General features: G+C 42.5%; 1 protein-coding gene and 1 pseudogene across 3 annotated transcripts in view; both read left to right on the top strand.

Annotated features, from left to right (window-relative positions):
* The window catches only part of Rnf14 (ring finger protein 14), a 28,948-nt gene extending 13,681 nt beyond the window's left edge, over positions 1-15,267 (top strand). For 2 of the 3 annotated variants that reach the window (XM_004643851.2, XM_023704058.1), the window contains 4 exons: positions 328-556; positions 4,179-4,351; positions 11,913-12,043; positions 15,095-15,267. In XM_004643851.2, the coding sequence (XP_004643908.1) occupies positions 328-556; positions 4,179-4,351; positions 11,913-12,043; positions 15,095-15,152 (591 nt within the window). In that variant the 3' untranslated portion in view covers positions 15,153-15,267. Of the gene's footprint in view, positions 1-327; positions 557-4,178; positions 4,352-9,424; positions 9,477-11,912; positions 12,044-15,094 lie in introns of those variants that run through there. The other variant, XM_023704057.1, reaches the window with a different exon arrangement.
* LOC101579251 lies at positions 6,499-7,544 on the top strand (annotated as a pseudogene).
* Positions 15,268-24,756: the final 9,489 nt, after the last annotated feature.

The following is a 24,756-nucleotide window of genomic DNA, read 5'->3' as shown; positions in this document are numbered from 1 at the left end:
AAGTGATGTGCCACTGATCTAAACCCTGGCTCCTATTTTATATGTGGCTCAAGATGATTTCTTTTAGGGCTGGGGAGACAGCTCAGTAGAATAAGTACTGGCCTGGCAAGCACAAGGTCCTGGGTTCAAGCCCTGGTAAAAAAAAAAAAAAAAAAGGATTTCTCTTAGAAAACTGGTGGGGCCCGGGATGGACATGAATATCCCCATTCTTGGTTTGATTCTGAAGTGAAATAAGGGTTTTAATTTCTGGACCTCATCTTAAGACTCTTCTCCGGGTCAGAACTGATCAGGAAATCATCAGATTTATGATATTTTGTGTATTTCCAGGTTAAAGAGCTTGTGGAAGCAGAGTTATTTGCCCGGTATGACCGCCTGCTTCTCCAGTCTACCTTGGACCTGATGGCAGATGTGGTGTACTGTCCGCGCCCATGCTGCCGCCTGCCTGTCATGCAGGAGCCCGGCTGCACCATGGGCATCTGCTCCAGCTGCAACTTTGCCTTCTGTACCTTGTGCAGATTGACCTACCATGGGGTCTCTCCGTGTAAGGTAACGGCAGGTATGTTGTAACTGCAATCCCAAAACTCCTTTCCTCTTTCCGTGACAGACTTCAGTTCTCAAATTTAAAATTCATTCAGTAGATACTCCTGTGTGATTTACTCTCTTGGGCTCTTAGGATACACACTCTGTCCTCATGAACATATACGTACTAATGGGAGTAACAGGCAAACGAAGTGAATAAGGCTGCTGGGCAGTAGTAAGTACTAGGGAGAACGAAGGGAGCAGGGCCAGGAGATGAAGGAGTTTGGGGCTGGAAGCCTTGGCATTTTTAATTAGTCAAACCAGGGGAGATTTCACTGCCAGAAGGTTTAAGGTGAAGAAAGTAAAACCAGATGGGGTGGTGGGGAGAGAAACGGCAAGATACTTTCTCTTTGTGAACATGGGAAAATGTGGGTCCCAAATCACCGGTATGGGGCCTCTAAGCTGCCACTGTTTTCATGGTGCACATATCTGAGCTGTCATCAGATGCTTTCCCATTGAGGCCGGAGCCTGAGAGCCTTCCTCAGTTTAGCTGGCCTTCAGTGGCTTAGTTTTTCTCAGGGATGGTGCTAATGGCTACTAGCTATTATCCCTATGTCTAGGGTTATGGAGGATAAAGAGAATTTAGTACAGTGCTACTCAGAATCATGACATTTGGCCAGGCATGGAGGCGCACACCTGTGATCCCAGTGCTCAGAGGCTGAGGCAGGACCACTGCTCTGAGTTTGAGGCCAGTCTGAACTACATAGGGAAACCTTGTTTCAAAAAGATAACCACAACAAAAAAGTTACGTTTGTGATTCTAGTCTGTAACAAGGTAAACAGTCGAGGTGAGAAACTTTTATAGGAATTTCAGAGCATTTTGGTTTGAACTTCTTTATGTTTTTCTAATTCATTGGGCTATGTTTTGCAGAAGTACTGATCCTTGACAGACTGGGGAGAAATCTGATTCTCCACCGTAATTTGAGGAACAGTGGCTGATACACTTAAAATGTAAAATGGTAACATCATCATTGTAATAGTTACTAGTTGCTAATGTTAACAGAGTGTCCTTATTTCCAAGAAAATAGCTAAAAGGAAAGAATGAGTGAAAGAAAAATCCTGGTTTCCTATGGCAGAGTCTCACAGAAGATAAGGAGCGTTTGTAGCTTAAGTCATATTTAACTATGAAAGAAGCCTTGACTCTGTAACCTTATGTTGAGAGGCTGTCATACAGTTTAGGTATGTCACAGCATTCAGAGAAGAAAGGGAAGACTAGAGGCTTCATTGAGATTAGAAATCTCACTTTGTGTGTGTGTCTTTTTATAGAATAGGTATTATATAAAATATGCGACACTAAGAACTGTACTGAGAACTTAAGATGTGTGGGAACACAAAAACTGCTTTGAATTATTGGATAAAAACTACAGTACTAAAAAGATCTTTGATTCATCAAAGTAGAAGTGGCAGAACATTGGGAACGCACAAAGCAGAAAGAATGTACAGGGCAAAGGAAAGAGTACAGAACGGGCTTCTGCCTCAGATCATATCCATTGCTTAAAAGGGAGACAAACCTCTAAATCACAGGAAATTAGACTAGAAGAATAATTAGGACCATGCTGAGAGAGGTCTTTCACTGTGCTGAAAATTTAAGGCAATAGAATTGGGAACCCAAATAGTTTTCTACAGGAACAGCCTTCGTCAGTGGTTGCCTGTTTCATTTGCACTAAATGTTACAGCAGTAGAAGCCACATGAAGAACATGAAGGGGAAATGCCACCAGGAAGAACTGTTCAGTGCTGTGGTAAAGTGTAGCATAGGGGAAGCTGAGGACAGTAACGTGGATTCCCTGACCATTGTCTATGCAGAATTCAGTGGTTAGTTTTTGCCTCAAGCCAAAGGGGCCTTGCATATTTGTTAAGCCTCTGTTCTATGAAAAGGTGAGTGATGCTGGCTTCATGAAAAATCATTTTCAACCTTGAGGTCTTTTATATGTCTGTCTTAATTGTGCCATTTGCTTAAATATAACATTGCAAAATCAAAATCAGGGCTGGGGAGATAGCTCGGCGGTCTGAGTGCCTGCCTGGCAGGTGCAAGAATCCGGGTTTGATCCCAGGTTTCACATGCTGTGCTGGCCCTGGAACCCTGGGCACATCGTGCTACCGCTGAAACTGGCTGTGATGGCGCATAGCGCTGGGGTGGCTGAGACAGGAAGATCACTATGAGCCCAAGCTGCGTAGCAAGGCCTTGTACCAAATAAACAAAAGAAAGCAGATAACTTATCACCTTTAGCAAGTTCAGTTTTTCTAGTTGGGTGATTCCTTTATTCCCTGCTTTGTCATTTCTGCATAGGTAATCTTTACCTAGTTATAAGAAAAGTGTACTTTTTCTGGATTCTGTGTTAGGTGATAGCTATTGTGATTTGACTTAAGTTTTTAGTTTATCATGTCATCATATGGCTTTTATATTTATTTTCCTTGAAAATTTAATTTGTTGGGCCACAGAGATAGCTCAGCAGTCTAAGCATCTGCCTAGGCAAGCACAAGGACCCAGATTCAACCCCAAATACCACATGCCATGCCAGCCACTGAAACCAGGCATGGTGGCACAGGCCTGTAATCCCAGCAAAAGGAGGATCACTATGAGACCCTGTACCTAATACATTAGGGAAAAACAAGTTTTGTCTACCAATTTTTTTTTTCTAAATATTTTAGGGAAAGGTCTACAGAATGTTGAGGGTCTTACTACTAGATCACACTCAGAGTGATCTGCCTGTTTATAGCCTCCTAAGAGCTGGGATTACAGGCCTGCACCACCACTCCCAGTCTCAATTGCTGTCTCAGCATGTGCCAGGGGCAGGGCCAGCACCGCAGGCCTGGGGATTGAACCTCTAGCCCCTGTGCCTGCTTGTAGGCGCTGTAATCCACTGAGCTATTTGGCCAACCCTTGTCTACCATTGTTTTTTTTTTTTTTTTTTTAATTTTATTTTTATTTATTTATTTAGTGTGTGCGTGTGTGTGGCCAGCTCAGCCCACCAGGGGGCAGGGCTGGCTGGCATGTGGTGCTGGGGGATTGAACCGCGGTCCCTGTGTTTTGCTTAGCTTGTTCTAAGTAGGTGCTTTAGACCACTGAGCCATCTCACCAGCCCTACCATTGTTATTAGCATCTTTATGAATATGATATTACTTTCAATTACCCCCCCACCCCTTTTAATGTATTTGGTTGTTGCAAGTTCTCACTACACTGCTCAGATTCATAGTGATCCTCCTGCTTTGAGCCTCCCCAGTGCTGGGATTACAGGCATGTGCCACCATGCCCTGACTCTGTGGCCAGCTCAGTCCACCCTGGGGGCAGGGTAGGCGCAGCATGTGGTACCGGGGATCGAACTACAGTCCCTACATCTGCCTAAGCAAGCACTTAATCCATTGAGCTATTTGACCGGTCCCCAATTACCCTGTTTTGATAAAGTCCTAGGAATAGCATTATGATTTTTACTCAGTTTGCAATTAATTAATTAATTTATTTATTTATTTATTTATTTTGCGAACCAGGGATTGAACTCAGATCCTTGCATTTGCCAGTCAAGCGCTTATCCTAATGAGCCATCTCCCTGGCCCCTCAGTTTGCAATTTAGTAAAAATAAATTTTCTATTTTACTTTCTAGAAAAATTAATAGATTTACGAAATGAGTACCTACAAGCGGATGAAGCCAATAAAAAGTTTTTGGAACAGAGGTATGGTAAGAGGGTGATTCAGAAGGCTCTGGAAGAGATGGAGAGTAAGGAGTGGTTGGAAAAGAACTCAAAGGGCTGCCCATGTTGCGGAACTCCCATACAGGTAAGTGTTCTGGAACAGACCTGGAGGTAGGCAGATTTGAAAGCATGTCATGTTTATCTTAAGCCTAGCCAGGTGTGGTGGCCCATGCCTGCAATCCTAGCACTCAGGGAGGCTGAGGCAGGAGGATCTTTATGAGTTCAGACCAGCCTGGGCTACAAAGTGAGCTCAAGGCCAGCCTGACTGCATAGTGAGACCCTGTATCCAAAAAAAAAAAAAAAGCTAATTAGTCAATTTTATAACCTGTTAATACTTCTTGTATTTATTAAGCCTTTATCCTTAGGAAATATGATTTCACTATTAAATACTGTTACTTTATGTATATAGACTTCCCTTTTCAAAGTGCTTTCACTCAAAGACAGTCTCACATTATTCCCATCTTAAAATTGAATGGGTTATGCAGCCAATAACACAGTTCATTTGGGCTCCTGCTTGTGGTCCAAGGTTGAGAGCCACATCTGGTGCAGGGCTTCTTGATGGCAGAGCCCTGAGGCTGTGGAGGGCATGGCGTGGGCGTGGGCTTGCTTGTGTGTGTGTGGCACAGAATACGCTCAGTGTCTGTTCTCTTTTTCCTTGTAAAGTCAAGTTTCCAGTCCAGGTGCCCTGCTCTGAGGACTTTATCTAACCTTCATCTTCCCAAAGGCACTGCCTCTAAACACCATTGTTAGATTAGATTTCGAGCTTCTTAGCACCTAACAACTCGGATTAAACTCCAATATTTTTTCTTTAATTTTATTGACATATTGTAGATGCATATAATGATCACATTCATTATTTGAATGTAAATTTGTACCTGTACATGATGTATTTTCATTCTTTTCCCTCTTCTGTCCCCTCCATTCAACGCCTCCTACCCTTCTCACTTCCAAAAGCTTTTTTTTTTCGTGGTACTAGGGATCAAACTCAGAACTTTGTGTTTGCCAGGCAGGCTCTTTTTCTACTAAGCTGTCCCCCCAGCCCTCCAAAAGCTTTGTTTCCATCTTTCTATTCTTTTTGTTTTCCCTTCCTTCCTTTCCTGTATCCCCTTCCTAGTTTGGGTTCCCATTTTAATATATTCTTGCTGTTTCCCAGTACCTATTATACATTTTGGCCCTTATTTATAGTTTCTGTGTATCATATCAGAGAAACTATGTGATACTTGAACATGTGTGTCTGATTTATTTCACTTAAGAGTATGGTCTTAAGGTGCATCTATTTACATAGAAATAGCTCAGTTATCTTTCTTTATGGCAGCGTCCATTCATTGGTTGATGGGATTTGGGCTGTTACAACCTGTGCCACTATAAACGTGGCTGCGCATACCTCCCTGTGGCATGATGCCTTTAGGGTTTTTTGAGAAGACATCAGGAAGCGGGTAATAGGTAAAATGGATCCCTAGTTTTAGTCTTTTGATGACTCTCCACATTGATTTCTACACCGATTGCACCAGTCTATACTCCTACCAACAGCAGAGAAGGGTTCCTTTTGCCCCACACTCAGCTAGCATTTGTTACTGGTTGACTTCTTGATAACGGCCATTTTTTGGAGATGAACTCTGAGTGTTGCTTTAATTTGCATCTCTTGAATGACCGGTGATTTTTGCATATTTTTTCATATATTTTTTGCCATTTGTACTTCTTTATCTGAGAAGTATCTATTTCTGATGCCCGTTTTTGAATCGGGTCTTTAAATTTTGAGGGCTCTGATTTCTTTTACTTTATATAGTCTAGATGTTAGTCCTTTATCTGAGAAACAGTGGCAGAAATTTTTTCCTAGTTTGGGTTTTTTCTTCACTGTGCTGGTGGTTTCTTTTGCTATACAAAAGCTTTTTAATAAAATGAGATCCCAATTATTGACTTTTTGTGATATTTCCTGTGCTATCAGGGTTTTGTTCATAAAGTCTTCTAGAGACCAGCAGAGGCAGTGGCCGGAGCAGCCGTAGCCTGTGTGTCCCCATCCCCACCCCATCCTCTTCCTTCACCCCCCCCTTCCTGCTCTGCCCACTCGGGGTGGGGGGCTTGCCTTCCCACCCACACCTCCCGCCCTTCCCCTTCCCACCTGCTCCCCTTTTCCCCTCAGTCACCTCACACCTACAGTTTTTGGCTTTGACACCCCCCCCCTTGACTAAAGACTTGAGCACTCAAAAAGTCCAGGTCCCCATAGTATTTGACATGGACATCGGTGTGATTGAAGGTGGATTAAATGTCACTCTCACCATCCGGCTACTTATGCATGGGAAGGAAGTTGGCAGTAACATTAGAAAGAAAGGAGAATCGGTTAAGAAGATGCGTGAGGAGAGTGGTGCAACGTATCAACATCTCAGAAGGGAATTGTCCTGAGCGAATTATCACTTTGGCTGGACCTGCTAATGCCATCTTCAAAGACTTTGCTATGATCATTGACAGACTAGAAGAGGACATCAGCAGCTCTATGGTCAATAGCACAGCTGCCAGTAGAACCCTAGTCACTCTGAGGCTGGTGGTCCCTGCTAGTCAGTGTGGCTCTTTCATTGGAAAAGGCAGTTGCAAGATCAAGGAAATACGAGAGTACAGGGGCTCAGGTCCAAGTGGCAGGAGATACGCTCCCCAATTCAAGTGAGCGGGCCATCACTATTGCTGGCATCCCACAATCCATCATTGAGTGTGTCAGACAGATCTGTGTGATCATGTTGGAGACTGTCTCCCAGTCCCCCCTGAAGGGCGTGACCATCCCTTACAGGCCCAGCCATCAAGTTCTCCAGTCATCTTTGCAGGTGGTCAGGCCTATACCATTCAAGGACAGTATGCCATTCCACAGCCAGAGTTGACCAAGCTGGACCAGTTGGCAATACAACAGTCTCATTTTCCCATGACGCATGGCAGCTCTGGATTCAGTGCAGGTTTGGATGCATCTGCTCAGACTACTCATGAACTCACCATTCCAAACGATTTGATTGGCTGCATAATTGGCTGTCAAGGCACCAAAATCAATGAGATCCGTCAGATGTCTGGGGCGCAGATCAAAATTGCGAACCCAGTGGAAGGATCTACTGATGGGCAGGTTCCCATCACTGGATCTGCTGCCAGCATTAGCCTGGCTCAATGTCTAATCAATGTCAGGCTTTCCTTGGAGACAGGTGGCATGGGGAGCAGCTAGAACAATGCAGATTCATCCATAACCCTTTCTGCTGTTCACCACCACCCATGATCCATCAGTGTAGTTTCTGAACAGCCAACGATTCCAGGTTTTAAATAGTTTGTAAATTTTCAGTTTCTACACTCTTTATCATCCACTCATGATTTTTTATTTTATTTATTTATTTTTTTTTAAATTTTACTTATTTGGGGTGTGTGTGTGTGTGTGTGTGTGTGTGTGTGGCCAGCTCAACCCACTAGGGGGCGGGGCTGGCTGGCATGTGGTGCTGGGGGATTGAACCGCGGTCCCTGAGCTTTGCTAAGCTTGTTCTAAGTAGGTGCTTTAGACCACTGAGCCATCTCACCAGCCCATGATTTTTTTAATTAAAGTGTTAATTCCTTTCTCTGTTCAGCTGTTTATGCTGAGATCCATATTTAGTTTTTGTTTTTGTTTTTGTTTTTTTGGTGAAACCAGGGGTTGAACTCAGGCCCTTGTGCTTGCCAGGGAAGTGCTTGTTCTACTGAGCCATCTCCCTGGCCCTACATATTTAGTTTTATAAGCTTCTCCCTGTTTTTTGTTTGGTTTGGTTTGGTTTGGTTTTTTGGCTCACGAATTTTTCTGTTTGTCATGAAAATGTAAGGAATATTAATACATTTCAGTTTAGTTCTGTGATGTCAGGAGTTTTTCCAAAAAATTAAAAGATGGACTGGAGCTTTTTGTGAATAGAAACTGGATGCCACAGTGAGGCTCTCTTTCAAGGTGGTTGGTCCTTTTGTCAAAGATAAGGAGGCTGAGTGTGTTTGGAGTTGTTTGTACGTCTTCTAATCTGGTCCACTGGTCCTTAAGTCTTGTCTGGTGATCCTATTCTCTTGTCTGGTGGATTTATGCTGTTGGAGTCCATGGAGTTGTAGCCTTTGTAATCTCATCCTGTCTGTCTGTCTGTCTGTCTGTACCAGGGATCAAACTCAATATCTTGCGCTTGCCAGGTAGGTGCTTAGGCTGTGTTACCTCATTTTAGAATGTCCATCAGAACATTTTAGAATGCTGGTTTGGTGGTCATGAATTTCTTCAGATGTTTTTGGTCATGGAAGTATCTTATTTCTTCATCAATTTTGAAAGATAGTTTTGCTTGGTTCATTAATATGGGTTGGAGGTTTTCTTTTAGGGTTTGAAATACTTCACTCCAAGCACTCCTTAAGGGTTTGTGTTGAGAAATCTATAATTCTGATAGGATTTTCTTTATAAATGTTTTATTTTGTTTTCTCTAAGAGCTTTTAATATTCTGTTCCTGTGTTGAGTTTCTGGAACTTAACTATTATATACCTTGGATAGCTTTTAAAAAATAAAAATAAAAAAAATAAGTAATTGGAGTTCTGTATGCCTAATTTGTATGTCAAATTTTCTTTCCATGTTTGGGAAATTTTGTGCCATTACTTCTCTGAACTTTTTTTTTTTTTTTCATTTGTACTATCTATTGCTTTTTCATTGACTTTAGTCAACCTCATGTTGTTATTCATATCCTTTAGTAGCTGCTGGATGTTTTGCAGTCCCTTGCTATTTTAAACCTTCCTTCCTTCCTTCCTTGAGGTTAAGAGCAGAATATTTATTGGGGGGAAGAAAGCTTCTGTCCAAGAGAGGGATGGAAGGGTGGCCTGAGCAGGTTGTCCCCAAAGAAATCTTTCCTTTCGTGATCGCTAACTGATATCCTGTCTTCTAGATCTGATATTCAGTCCTCATATTGATGCATCTGCTATGTTTACTTTGAATAAAATCTGTAATCTCCCGGATATCTGATTGAATCTGCTTCATGGATTTCATTTCCTTCCTGTGTTGGGCATTTATGGTTTCCATCATTTTCCTAAGCTCTTTTACTTTTTTTTTTTTTTTAATCTGTATGTTCTCTAGACTCAATAATCATGCCCTTCGTTATGACCATCTTCACTGGTTATCTGAGAATGTCTTTCTGATGTGATTTTTTTCTAGACCTCATGCGTTTGTTTTGTTACTTCCAGTGTTACCACCTCAGAGAGTTCAGGTGGGTGGCTTTTGAATTGGTCCACCTCATTGCCCTGTGGGTTTGCCTTCGGTGAGCCGGAAGTGTGAGGTTACATCTTTCTTCTGTGTCTGTTCGTTTTCTTCTTCTTCTTTTTTTTTTTTAGTTCCTGCATTGATGCTTGTGAACTACTTTTTTTTTTTTTTTTTTTTTTTTTTTTTTGCGGAACTGGGGATGGAACTCAGGCCCTTGCGCTTGCCAGGGAAGCGTTTATTCTACTGAGCCATCTCCCTGGCTCCTGTAAATTGCTTATGGTAGATATCTTTACTGCTGGTGTTAAGGACCTTTAGGAATATTGTTTTCAGAGATATCTTTAAGGTGTAACTGGCTTTTGGGTTTTAAGTGTATTGCATGATCCTATCTCTTCAGAGCTGGGCATGGTGGCACAAGCCTTTAATCCCAGCACTGGGAGGTCTGAGGCAGGAGGATTGCCATGAGTTCAAAGCCAGGTTAGGCTACATAGTGAGTTCAGGGCCAGCCTGCACTACAAAGTGGGACTCTTAAAAAAAAAAATTCCACCTCTTTAATTTATTGGGGCTGAGAAATTGCTGTTTATTTGGCTCAATTCCTGAGTCTTTGATACTAACTATAATATTTATGACCCTTGGGCAGTCTCAGTCTTGGCATACAAGGAAGAACAACTGATTAGAGCAGTTATGTCATCTTGGCTTAAGTGATATATTCAGTAATAACGATAGCATCAGACATCCTGGAAAGTGACAGACTGTAATAGTATTTAATTTGCCACTTTTAGCCACAGAAACAGTATTCGTAATTATATAACTAAATTGAAAACAAACCAGAAAATTGTGTAGAGTAAGTATATCTCAATATGGTAATTTAACTCTCAGGGGAAAAAGATGTAAAGGGGTTATAGGAAAAATGGAGAAGTAGAAGACAGATAGGAAGCGAGGCTAGAGGACAAAGGAACGTCATGCAGGCTTTAGCAACTGGTAAAGAAGACAAAAGGGACAGAGGGAAGAAACAAAAACTAGAAACAGTACTCTCAAATAAAAATAGTAATGAACAATTAAGATCTTCCTGGATGTTTCCACCATGAGTTTCAGAGAAGACAAGCCATATTAAACTATAGCAGATTAGGGGAAGAGCTATGTTTAAATTTTCTTCTTTTTTGGTTAAGCCAGGGTCTTGTCTTGTAGTTCCTGCTGGCTTCAAACTCACAGTGGTCCTCCTGTCTCAGCCCCTGAGTGCTGGGATTACTGGCATGTGCCCCTACGCAGAACTACAGTCAATTCTTTTTTTTTTTTTTAAAGGCTACCTTTCTTTCTTTCTGTGTGTGTGTGGGGGGGGGCAGCTCAGCCCACCAGGGGGCGGGGCTGGCTGGCATGTGGTGCTGGGGAATTGAACCAAAGTCCCTGTGCTTTGCTAAGCTTGTTCTAAGTAGGTGCTTTAGACCACTGAGCCATCTCAGCAGCCCTACAGTCAATTCTTAATTCATCTTTGTGATTTTAAAAAAGATATCTGGCCTCTCAGAACTGTTTATCCTGGAAAGCAGCATACTCCTGTAACAAGTATACAATTAGGAAGTGGACATTTTTCCACTAATGTGAGCCAAATAAATGGATCAAGTGCTTAACATCAAAATCTTAACATGTTTTAAAATCAAAATATACTTCATACTTGATCACCCTGTTTCAATCTGTTATATCTACCCTAAGCCTAGTGATTACCCTGTTACTCCATGAAAGAGGCTGGCTTTACATTTGACCACTTTGGATATGCCTTATCCCTATGATAAAATGGAGGACTTGATGCCAACTATTTACCAGTATTTATGTAAAAATTTAAAACTCAAGCACATTTAATCCAAAACTTAATATCCAATCGTGTTTGATTTGTATCTACTGTTTATCAAGAGATTTTGCCAAGCATCTAATTACATCTAATGCTAGGAACACCTGCTAAATATTTTCTGTGTTTCAGTTGTGAAAATAATAAGAATTATGTTACTTGTGTATTTCAATCCTGCCTGAGGAAAGAGAAGCAGAGCTGGGCGTGGTGGTGAATGCCTGTAATCCCAGCACTTGGGAGGCTGAGGCACGAAGATCTTGTAAGTTGCAGTTGGAGACCAGCCTGGGCTACAAAGTGAGCACAAGGCCAGCCTGAACTGCATAGCGAGACCCTGTCTCAAAAAGACAAAAACAAACAAAAGAAAGAAAGGAGAAACAACTAGGAGAATGTTACGCTGAATCTTTCTGGCATCTTACAATCCTCCTGTCTCAGCCTCTGAAGCACTAGAACTTAGACATGTCCACCACTACATTAGGTTTCTTCACAGTGCATCGCTGAGAAAATAGAGCCCCAGAGACATGAAGTGACTGCCACAGTTAGCGAGGGGTGTATCTTGCTTTTATGTTTAGAGCCTTGATATTGTTCTCTTTCTGTCCTTTGCACCAGAAGCTGGACGGCTGTAACAAGATGACATGTACTGGCTGTATGCAGTATTTCTGTTGGATTTGCCTGGGTTCACTTTCTAGAGCAAACCCTTACAGACACTTCAATGACCCTGACTCCCCATGCTTTAATAGGTATGTGCACACAACGTTTCTCCTGCTCTGTGGTATTTTTGATATTTGATTTAAAGACCACAAACCCAGTGTTTTACTAGGTACTTAGACTTACTTATTGAATTTGTCTACATATTTTTCCACCCATATAAATTTATATATTATTTTCTTGAAAATTTTATTTTGTGAATATGCCCTGAAATTTTTAAGTTGTTTTATCAACTTTTTATGAGGAAAACTCAAACATACATGAAAGTTGAGAAGATAATACTGTGAATAGGATGTATCAATTATTTTCCATATTCACTGTCTTTTTTAACTTCTTTGCTGAAGTTCTTAAAATTGGAGTTACAATGATGCTCCAACTCTACTTCTACATATATAACCTAAGAAAATGTTCTGAGGGACTGGGAGCATAGCTCAGTGATAAGAGTATATGTTTAGCAGGCACAAGGCCTGGGATTCATCCCCAGTACCACAAAAAGAAAAAAAATAACGCTTCTATGTAAAAGCATTACTTTAAATTTTTTAATAATAGCATACTGTCATGTCCCAACCCGCGGGTTAGTCAGTGAGGACCTTAGAAGGGGAGTGGGGATGAGAAGGGACAGGAGACACAAAGAATGGAGACAAGACAGGATTCTGATCAAGTCTCGTTTATTCAGGGGAGGTGCTGGATATATATAGGGGGTGTAGGAATGAGGAAGTCTCTGCTCTAGGGGGTCAGCAGGTATCTAGGCAACGGGGGAAGGTGTCACCTCTGGGGCATAGCATGTGATTCACGGGGAATGGGCAAGGTGAGAAGGACCATAAACTTAACTCAGCAGGGGAATAGAAACTTAAGAAACGGCTGACACTATTATAAAATGGATACCAGTTAATGGCTTCCCACACTGTCATCTGACCCAGTATATATAAAACATTCCAGTTATTCCTGAAAACTGTCAAAGTTCAGATATTATAATCATCAAAGTTACTTATTTATTTATTTATGCTGAGGATTCAACTTAGAGCTTTGTGCATGCTGGGTAAGTGCTGTACCCACTGAGCTATCTCCCCAGTTCTGTCTCTGAATGTAAAAAAGTTTTGGGGCCTTTTATGTTGACTTTTTTTTTTTTTTTTTTTTTTTTTTGCGGTACCAGGGATCAAACTCAGGACCTTGTGCTTGTCAAGCAGGTGCTTATGCTCCTGAGCTGTATCCCTGACCCTGTGTTGACATTTTGAAATGTTTTAAGTCAGTTGTCCTATATATTTTACCTTCTAGAATTTTTTTCTTCATGGTGTCTTCCAACTTCTCTATCTTTGCTATTTGCTATCAATTTGAAGTTTGATCCAGACAGATGTTTGAATAGGTTTAGAGTAACCATTTTTGTTGAGGGGATATTTACTACCTGTTACATAACACAGGGGCCATAATGTCAGGCTGTCCCTCTATTAGTGTGATATTTAGATGTATCATTTGTTTCATTACAGAAGGTAAGTTTTCCTTATGTCTTGTTGATTAGTAAGGAGGGAGCCAGAGAGATAGCTCAGCAGTATAAGCTAGCACCTGCCTGGCAAGTGCCCAAGCTCAAGGTCTGGAGCTCAAAAAAAAAAGTAAATACAATATTATTAGTCAGGAGGATTCTTTGGCACAGTGAGTATTCTGTGCTCCACTAGCTGTCCAACTTTAGCAGCAGTCAGTGGTCTCGCTTACTAGGTTTCTGGAGAACATCTATACTTGTTAGTGTCTTAAACTATAAGGGAAATTGAGGCAATAAGCTCTGCATATGAATTGTTCAAGTAAGCATTGGAAGTTACATAAATTTGTGGTGATAGAAAGAGATTGATAGTTACACTGCATTCTACCAGTTGAGCATGCAAGGGCTATGAAGACAGTGGAGGTATTAGCATAAAAGAGCGGGGCCTGCCCCTTAGCTCAGTTCTTTTTTTTTTTTTTTTTTTTTTTTTTTTTTTTATTTATTTGAGAGAGAGAGAGAGAGAGAGAGAGAGAGAGAGAGAGAGAGAGAGAGAGAGAGAGAGAGAGAGAGAGAGAGAGAGAGAGAGAGAGAGTGTGGCCAGCTCAGCCCACCAGGGGGCAGGGCTGGCTGGCATGTGGTGCTGGGGGATCGACCGCGGTCCCTGATGCTTTTGCTAAGCTTGTTCTAAGTAGGTGCTTTAGACCACTGAGCCATCTCTCCAGCCATTAGCTCAGTTCTTTAAGTGGCTGCTTCAACAAAGCAGTCAGGTTCAGGTTGCTGTGGTTTGATCCCCACAACTCCAGCCAGCCAAACTTGCCCTGAAGGCATTCAGAGCAAAAAAAAAAAAAAAAAAAAAAAAGCATAAAAGAGTGTTACAGTGTCTTAACTTCTCAGCTTCTAAAACCTGACAATCTGACCTTTCCAGTCTTGTAAGCATTGAGTTAATTTTGTGACAGCTATCCCCTGTTATATTATTGATATTTTAGGGGGTGGCATGTTTTTTTCTTTTTTGAGACAGGGTCTCACTAAGTAGTTGAGGTTGGCTTTGAATTCACTGTATAGCCCATGGCAGCCCTAGAATTTTTAGTGATCCTCCTGCCTCAGCCTCCCGAGTACTGGGGTTCCAGGTGTGTGCCACCATGCCAAGTCTCCTATTACTGTATACAGTTGGCCCTAGAAAATTTATGGCCCAAAAAGCAATTTGTTTGCAAAGTTAAGGCTGCTTTTTCATTTTTTAAAAATTTTTTGGTGGAACCAGGGATTGAACTCAGACCCTTGCGCTTGCCAGGGAAGCACTTATTCTATTGAGCCATCTTCCTGGCCCCTAGGCTGCTTTTTCAGAGGGACCCAAATTTCAGCCTTTCTCAATGTATGATTAAAGCAGAAGAAAGATATTGTCAGAAAAATTAGGAAGCCAGGGAGATGGCTCAGCAAAATAAGTGCTTCCCTGGCAAGTGCAAAGGCCTGAATTTAATCCCTGGTTCCACCAAAAAAAAAAAAAAAAAAAAAGAGAGAGAGAGAGAAATGCAGGAAGTATTTTTGAAAGAAGAAAATGCAGATTAATGTTCAGCTTTGGCCAAGTACATGACTGTACATCTTATTGGTGTTCCAGGTTGTTCCATGCTGTGGACGTTAATGGAGATGTCTGGGAAGACGTGATTGAAGACTAGTGGCTCATGCTCACGAGACAGGGGTGGAGTTGTTTGCCCTAAGCGTTTCTCAAGTACACTAAGAAGCTTCTCAGGATTTTGGGATGCCGTGCATGCACTCTTCCTGAGTACCAGAGAAGGAAGAACAAGATTTATATTTTCATTTGGTACTATTGACTAAGGCATCCATTTTTCCATGGAATATAAACTGATAAAATTAGAAGCCAAAGGTTCAGAAAGTGAAAACTACAGATTATTGAATATTATATAACATGCCCAAAGTGCTAAATAGTTAAAAATAAGTATTTATTTTCTCCCCAAGGTAGAGGTGAGGTCGAGAACTAACCACATAGACCTGTCTCCAAGAAGCACCCCTCTGAGGCATTCTTCCGGAGCCCCTCCACTGCCTCTTCACACAGCCGGGTGGGTAGAAGGAAGCCCTATGAAATGGTACTGAGTACTTCATCTCACTCACATTAGACCCTTTCCAATCTAAATTTCTCCTGAGGTTTTTGTTTTTGTTTTTGTTTTGGAGGGAGTCTTCTCCCATAATTGCATGGATGGCCCTTTGTCATTTTGATCTGCTTTTCAGATAGAAATTTATAATTTAAAAAATTTTTAATGCCACAAACATGGCTGGGTATGGTGGCACACACCTGTAATCCCAGCACCCAGTAAGGCAGAGGATCGCTTCGAGTTCAAGGCCAGCCTGGGCTACATAGTGAGTTCAAGGCCCACCTGAACTGCATAGTGAGACCCTGTCTAAAATACCCTCCAAAGATACACAAATGCTGCAGGTCGCTGGTTCTGAGCCAAATCTGCAATGTAAGGATACTGGCCTGGAAGAATTTCAGCCCTGTCCTCCATGTCTGAGCAGCAGAACTTAAAGATAAACCTTTTTTGTTCCACATCTTTTCTCTTTACTCTTCCCTGCCTTCTGTTGGGAAGAACAATTTTAGTATTAATTCCAGCACCACACTTTTAGGAATAAGAGAAAGCCTAATATATTCCCCAAGATGAAAAAGCTGATTTTTTTTTTAAATAAGTGTGGATTTTGAACCTTTCTACAGCACTGTAGTTCTGGTCCTGATTTTCTGACTGGGAAGTCTTCTCTGATGAGCTATGGGAATTTGGCTTCCTACCTTTTTTGTAACAGCAGTGTTTGGGGGATAAATTTGCGGTGATACATAAGTTCCTATTAGGGGTTTTATTGGCTTTTTGGGAAACTATCTTTCCTTACAGTTTGGTGAGTGGCTTAATAGCAAATTATTAATTTTTTTGAAAAAGAAGACCGGAGATTTCAACTGTACCTTTTGAACTTCTTTCTCCTACCATATCTTTGAAAACTGAGGAATCACTTTTAACTGTGATGAGCGTATATGTCCAAAAAAATCAGTAAAGACTCTGGATGGTCAATGAGGATGCTTAATCTTACAAATAAAAATAATTTTAAAATCATGTAATTAGAACAGAGCGGCTGCTGTTTGTTCTGTAACCAAGGCAACTTTTTTTGGTGGGGAGGTCAGACATGTTGAGCTTGTACTTCACTGCTGACCTGCATCCCCAGCCAGCTGATTTTTTAAAGTGAGAAGGAAACAGTCCCAGAATATCAGCTCCTCACTTACAGAGCCTTGTGACTGAGCTTATATTTTGTATAAGTAAAAGTTTATACTTTGTTTAAACAAGTTAATTTCACAGATTTCCATTCTGCATGTTTACTAAGATATAAGAACTGAAGTTAAAGGGGCTGGGAAGACAACTCAGTAGAATAAGTGCTTGCCTGGCAAGCACAAGGACCTGAGTTCAATCCCCGGTTCTGGAAAAAAAAAAACAAAAAAAACTGAAGTTGAAGAGTAAGCTGAAGATAAAAAATGCAAGTTAAGGGCTGGGGAAATAGCAGTACAGCAAAAAAAAAAAGTTAAAAGCATATATTTGAGTAGCTTCTGCGATTGGAGTTCAAAGTGCATGAGCTAGAGATTTTAAGCTGTTGTATTTTATGTTATAGAGGTAGCTATTACTACATAATAGTTTTATGACAAAATGAGAGGCTTTTTTTTTTTTCATGATTTTCACAAAGCCCAACACAGGTACAGTATTTAATCTTAAGACTTGTGTAGTCACCTCTTTCTTTCCTTCTTCTTTAGGTACACAATTTTTACCCCTTAATTTTAACAGATGGTACAGTTTGTGTTGTAGTCAGGGTTTGCAAAGGAAAAGATATAAGACCCATAAGTTACAGGGTTATGTATTCACCCAAAGAGTCAAATGAAAAAAGAATGCAGGAGATCTATCCACACACTAGAGACTCAAAAGAATCCAGCTAAGAGCCTGGATCCCATGCAGTGTCCTGCACAAGTCCAGCTGGAGGCCTAGAGCCCACGATAATGTCTCCTGCAAGTCTGTATCAAGGATCTGCACTGGGAAAGCCCAAAGGTCAGCGGTAGAAGCTAAAAAGTCTGATCCAACAGGATGAACAATCTGTGCCAGCAGGCTGAGGGATCTGCACTGGAGCCAGGAAGCAATGCTCAAGGTAAGGACTAGAGCTCCCCTGAGAAGAAGCACAGCCATCATCAGTGACAGCAAGGACCCAAGCTTCTCCAGTGATGAGAACAGAAGAGTTCGTATTAGGAGAGACAGAGTGACAAGCTGCTCCAGGAGAACAGAATCAACAGCACAGCTTTTTCCCCTTTATGCTCCCAGCAACAGTCCTCAGGGCCCTGCACACCCAGCCTCACGCTGACTAGTTCAGCTGGGTGTGACAAGTTGACTGTTAATCCAGCAGTTTGTAGAGCCCCATGCTTAAGTATGTGTTGTATACTAATTTTAAGATGGCCTAGCTTTGTTAGGATATTGTCTAAGTAAAAGGAAAGATTTGGGTATCCCCTTAAAAGCCCTGTAAAGCCAAAGGGTTGTGTAAGGTTGCTGTGTTGAGAAGTGTGTGACGGTGCAGAAGGCCCTCTGTACAAGTGGGTGAGACTGGCTAGAAGTGGACAAGAGCCGTGTAGGTCTCTGGTGGGAATTTGAGGGGCATTGTCTCCTGGTGTCATAACAAGGCTCGTGGGGCTAGGCCGATAAATGAAAATAAGCCTCCATGTAACTCTCAGGCCAACTGAAGACTGCGCACTTCCTATACTTGTTTTTTGTTTTTTTTTTTTTGTTCCTCGAATGCCTTCAGGGCACTTTTGGCCAGCTGGAGAGGTGTGAGGTTCGAACTCCAGCAACCTGAGGCTGACAGCTTTGTGGAAGCAGCCACTTAAAGGCCTGAGCTAGGGCCAGGCCCCCCGCTTCCTATACTTGTGATTGAACTAACTTAAGAGCCTGCCTTTACCAACGAAACTGCACTGTTGCATCCATTTTTTAAAAATAAACCTTGAGGGCCAGGGAGATAACTTAGAATAAGCCTAGCAAGTGCAAGGTTCTACGTTTAATCCCTGGTACCACAAAATAAACCTTTAATTTTGGAAGTTTTAGATGTATAGAAATACTGCAGAAATAGTACATAGTTGCCACACTCACTTTCCCCTATTAATATCATACATTCATATGGTACATTTGTCACATGAGCGAACTAATACTGATAGGCTATTGCTAACTGGAGTCCATATTTAACTGAGCTTGCCTTAGTTTTCTTCATGTCATTTTTCTGTCCTATGCTAGGTACCACATTATTACAGTGAATCATCATGTCTCCTTGGGCTGCCACAGTTGTTAGTATTATATAAATACTCATCTTTTTGGGATTTTTTTCCCCCACTGTTCAGGATTCAATCCATGGTCTTCATGCTGAGCTATATTCCCAGCCCCTATTTTTACTTTTTATTCTGAAACAGTCTTACCAAGCATGCCACACCAGCCACTGAGACAGTGGTGGCACACACCTGTAATGTAATTGTACCAAGTAAAAAAAAAAAAATCTTACCAAGTCCCTGAGTTACCTTGGCTGGGCTTAGTCTTTCTGCCTGGGCCTCTCAGATTGCTGGGATTACAGCTGTGGACTCTTATGTTTGACTTCATTCCATCTTGAAGTATCTGAATGGGTCAGAAGCTGAAAAACTTTTCCTGAGGTCTGATTATCTGGTCTTAGCAGGCTCAGCAAATCAGTGAAATTCTTTGTGATTGAGGTCTTTTTTGGCCTTACATTTTATTTCTCAAAACATGTCACTGCTTGCATATGCACTTTCAGGTTGTTTACCTGCAAAAGTCATTCATTTCTGTGTTCAGCTTCATGGAAAAAACAGCCACCACTACCACTAGACAAGTTGGTCAGACTACCCTTGGGTCAGCTGGACCCTCAGGGCTGCACTCTGTCTGCACAAGAGGATAGTTTGCCTTCTCAGCTGAGTCCTGCGGTTTGCAGGATGCATTTCATCCTGCCCACAGATACAGCACACAGATCGAAAGACTCGGATGGCCTCTTCCCAGATCTTAGCGTGGTCAGTAAAGCCGTTCATAGTTGTAGAGCACTCTAGGTTACATCAGAAATCCCTTAGTCTCCCTGATTTTTTTTCCCTGAAGAGATGTTAAGGTAATCAGCAAAGAAAGTGAAGCTATTCACATGGGTATCTACTTTGTAAGAAAATGTCAAAATTTTGACTGGAGTTTGGGTCTCACCACGTATTGGTATTGTCAGGAGCATCACCAACAGGTGGCAGCAGTTCTCAGAAATAGAGTAACCCCCACTGGTCCTGGTAGAGCCGGCATTCTAGGAGCCCAGGTCCTGGAGGCTGAGAGGTTCCTTGAGCCCAGGAATCTGAGACCAACCTGGGTTAAAGAGCAAGACCCTGAAACCAACATAACTGGTTAAGCTAGTAGTTGCTTCTGCATTTTGTTAAGTAATTTCTAGGATTTTAATTTTCCTCCATGCATTTCATTATGGTGGCTGGTATTTTGGGCTTTAGTAGGCATAAAGTGATACGAGGAAGGCAAAATCAGCAGGTTAGCAAAAAACTTTAAGCCAATTTAAAACTGCTTGATTCATTTTTGCCATAATTTTTATGTAGCAAAGTGTGATGCCAAATGCTTATGTTTCTACTGACATAAAACAAGGTGTGTATGAAGGTCCTAAGTAGGACCAAAGACTTGCTATGTTATGGTGCCTGCTGATACTATGATAGTAGAAAGAATAGCCTCTCTATTCCCTTTGGCTTTATTATTTTTTATGTATTTGGTTGTTAACAGGGTCTCACTACACAGCTAGGACTCATGGTGATCCTCCTGCTTTCAGCCTCCCCAGCACTGGTATTACAAGCATGCGTCAGCATGCCCGGATGCTGTGGCTGGCTCAGCGCGCTGCATGTGGCACCATTGATCGAACCCCGGTCCCTGCAGTCCCTGCACTTGCCTAAGCTTGGCTAAGCAGGTGCTTTAGTCTGCTGAGCTATCTGGCTGGCTCCCTTTGGCTTAATTAAAAAAAATATATATCTATATCTATATATATCTATATATCTATATATCTATATCTATCTATATCTATCTCTATCTATCTATCTATCTATCTATCTATCTATCTATCTATATATCAGACCAGGCTGAGGGCTTGTGGTCAAGAGAGTTGGCTGTGGAAACTTGGGGTATGTTCCTCACAAATATATTTTTTTTCTTTTCTATATTTTAGGGAAGGGTCTACAGGGTGTTCAGGGTCTCAATACTAGATCGGACTCGTAGTGATGCTCCCAAGAACTGGGATTACAAGCACACACCACCACGCCCAGTGTCAGTTGCCATCTCAGCGTGCCCCGGGGGTGGGGCTGGCATGGCAGGCCCAGGGATCAAATCCCTGGCCCCTGCACTTGCTTGCAGGTTCTTTAATCTGCTTAGCTATTTGTCGGCCCTTTTCACAAATATTTACGGTAACTATCAACTTTTTACACCCATAGTCTAGGCTTTGTACAGTTATTCAGGTGGCCTGAAAATTTGCCACTCTGAGTATTCCCAAGTTTCTCAGAACCAAAGGAAGCTTTGGAGGAGACTGCTCATTCCAAAGTTGCTAGGTAAAAAGTCAGCAAGCTTTCTTTTTCTTTTTAAAAAATATTTATTTATTTATTTAGTGTGTGTGTGGCCAGCTCAGCCCACCAGGGGGTGGGGCTGGCTGACGTGGTGCTGGGGGATTGAACCGTGGTCCCTGTGTTTTGCTTAGCTTAGCTTGTTCTGTCAAGTAGGTGCTTTAGACCACTGAGCCATCTCACCAGCCCCAAGCTTTTTTTTTTTCTAACTTGGATCTTTTTCCCCCTTCCGTATAAAAATAAAAGAAGTATACAACATAAAGCCACATACATTTTTATTCTTTTTTTTTTTTTTTTTTTTCTTCAGTACTGGGGATTGAACTCAGGACCTTGTACTTGTCAGGCAAGCACTTATTCTACTGAGCTATCTCCCTAGCTCCCCCCCCCTTTTTTTTTAAGCCACATACATTTTTAAAGTAATTGTGTGTCTTGTTCCCGACCCTGTTCCATTTTTTGCAGCCTGTTCACTTCCTTAAAAGAATTTCCACAAGCCAGGTTGGGGTGATAACTCAGTGGCACAAGTGCCTGCCTGGCAGGCACAAGGTCCTGAGTTCGAGTCTAGTACCAAAAAAAATTTACACAAGCCAGGTGCAGTAGCACACACCTGTAATCTCAGCACTCGAGAGGCTAAGGCAGGAAGATCACTGTAAATTTAAGGCAACTTGAACTACATAGTGAGACCCTGTCTCAAAAAACCAAATGAAATTTATCCACTTATTTTTATGGTACTAGGAATTGAACCCAGGGACACCCATACCAAACTATATGTCCAGCCCATTTTTTCTTCTATTTCAAGGTACAGTCTCACTAGCTGTCAATCTTGCAGTCCTCAATCCTTGCAGTATTTTTTTTTTTTTTGCTCCGAATACTTTCAGGGCAGGTTTGGCTGGCTGGAGTGTTGTGGGGATCGAATTACAGCAACCTGAAGCTGACAGCTTTGTGGAAGCAGCCACTTAAAGAACTGAGCTAGGGCCAGGCCCCCAATCCTTGCAGTCTTAAGCTTTCCAGAATGTTAAGATTATAGATCTGCACCAGCAGGCTGTGAGAAAGCTTTAAGACAGCACTTGGGGCCAGGAAGACGGCTCAGTAGAATAAGCACTTCCCTGGCAAGCGCAAGGACCTGAGTTCAATTCCCAGTTCTGGAAGAAAAAAAAAAAAATGAGACAGCACTTGGACAAAGGCTTGGCAGTTTGGAAGTGATCCTTGCAATTACCTTGGGAGGAAGTATTCCAGGCAAGAGGGACAGCCAGGGCCTAGGCCTGTGAGGCGGAACATGTCAGAGGACTCCAGGTTTAGCATGGTAGCAAGTGAGGGCTGCACTCGGCTGAGGGAGGAGAACAGTGAGATGGGGTGGGAGCCGGGAGCAAGGCAGACTGCAGGGCCTGCGCGAATGGTGGCTCCACTCTGAGCTTCTGAGCTGAAGAGCCTAGAGGGCCCTTGCCAGAGAAGGGGTAGGTTCTGACTTCCATTTGAGGGTTGAGCAAGGGCAGAGACAAACCACTGAGGCCTTTTGTAGCAACTCAGGTGAGAAATCAGGTGGCTTGTGCAGCTGGAATCTTAGGAATTTGTTAGATCCTGTGCTTACCCTGAAGATAAGGCTAACAGGCTTTATTATTTTTTATTTTTTAAGGCTTTACATAGAGATTGTATGTGTTATAAAAGAAGGCGAGGCATCAAAGTTGCTTCCTTGGTGTTTCTACATGAGTAATAGTGATGGGAGAAGCCGCAGTCCAGGTGTGCAGGTGCAGATCAGGAATTTAGCTGTGGACAGCTTGAAATTCTGGTTTTCCCAGGAGAGATGTTAGGTACGCAGTCAGTGACACAGGCTAGACACAAGTGTGGAAGACGATGCATCAAGCCATGAGATGAAAGACCACCAAGGGAGTGAGCTGTCTACAGAGAAAGGTGCAAGGACTGAGCCCTGGGTCCCCCAAGCGCTGAGGTCAAGGAGAGGAAGGAGAATCAATGGAGACAGAATGGCATGGAAGGTGCACCCAGCTGTCAGGTGCTGCGCACAGCCCCAACAGGAGCCCTCGCTGTCACTGAGCAGTCAGCACTAAAGTCCTCAGGAACTTAGACAAGTGCTGTTTGAGTGGAGGACAGGTGAGAATCTGGAACGTTTGAGAAAGCATGGAGTGTCCTCCTAACAGGAAAGCAGAACTGAAAATCAGCTCTACTCCTCTTCCTGCTCTCCCCTCCCCACTTTTTTTGAGACAGACTCCCACTGTGCAGTCCTGGCTGGCCTTGAATTCACTGTGTAGGCCAGGCCGATCTCTGTCACAGCAACCCCAACTCAGCTTCCTACGTGTAGGACAGCAGGCATGTACTGCCATGCCCAGCACGAGGGCTTTCCTTATGTCTTCAGATGGGTAAACCTCTGCCACAAAAACTAAAGGGATAGGAAGATACACGTCAGCTAATTAAGGCAGCAGCTGCTGGAACAAGTGACTGGAACTTAAATAATTTCTGGGGAATGAGAGTAGACCTGCGTGACAAAAGCTAGGACCTAGGCCAAGGTGCCCTGAAGTCACATTTTCATAGGCTTTACTTCTAGGAGCCCTGCTTTGTTCTCACTGTGAAGACTTCACCAAAAAACACCTTGTGCTTCCGGCAGAGGAGAGGAAAGGTAGTCATGCAGATGGACGGAGCAGTTTTCCTTGCCCTAGGGAAAGTACTTTGCTAAGGCCTTCTCTGAACAAGGGCAAAGGCAGTGGGATGGCTCAAGCCCCTCTGGCCTTACTATCTCAAGAGCAGGGAAAAAGACACTATCTGAGGAAGGAAGACAAGACAGCAGAGATTTGCTAGAACGCTGTTCCCTCTGAGACACTGTCCCATCAGCAGGGCTGTGGAAAGACAGTGAATTGCAAGGGCGAGACTTGAAGAAGTGGCTAGTGAAACCTACTGCCAGGGGCGGGGAGATAGCTCCGTAGAATAAGCACTTGCCTGGCAAGCTCAAGGCCCTGAGTTCAATCCCTGGTACTGGAAAAAAAAAAATCTACTGCCAACAGGTATAACGAAGCAAGGAAATGGAAACTGAAGCCTCTGAGGCGCCTACAGCTGTAGCAAATGCAGCCTGTTAACCTCACACTAAAGACCTCTTACCTCAGTTCCTTTTACCCTACCACATCATGTGCTGCTTCCAATTTTGTAAAAAAGCATAAGAAAAGGGAGAAAAATATAAACAAAGCAAGCATCAGAACCAGACTCAGATGTCACACAGATCTTGGAGTGGTACACTGGACTGAGAACTTAATAACTGTAATTAATGTGCTCAGGTTTCTGATGGAACAAGTGAACAACTTTGAGGGCCTGGTGGGGCGTGCCTGGAATCCCAGCAAGAGGCTGAGGCAGGAGGACCTTCAGGAGTTCAAGGCTGAACAAAATAGCAATCCCTGCCCCCGAAAACAAAAATCAAATAGGTAACATAAGCCAGAGACTAAAATGTTGGAAGAATTTTTAAAAATATAGAAACAAATACCTTCAGTGAGTCACAGCTTGGATTCAGCTAGGATCCTCCTACGACTCACTAACGTCAAGACTGTCAATAGCACTGAGCAAATTGAAATGGAAAGTTTTGAAAAAGGAGTATGTCAGTCACTTTCTCATCCCTGAGACAACACCCT

This window comes from Octodon degus, unplaced genomic scaffold (genome assembly GCF_000260255.1).
Source record: "Octodon degus isolate 3935 unplaced genomic scaffold, OctDeg1.0 scaffold00185, whole genome shotgun sequence".
NCBI lineage: Eukaryota > Metazoa > Chordata > Mammalia > Rodentia > Octodontidae > Octodon > Octodon degus.
Note: the sequence above shows the minus strand (reverse complement) of the source record. Positions and strands in the feature narration are given on the sequence as shown.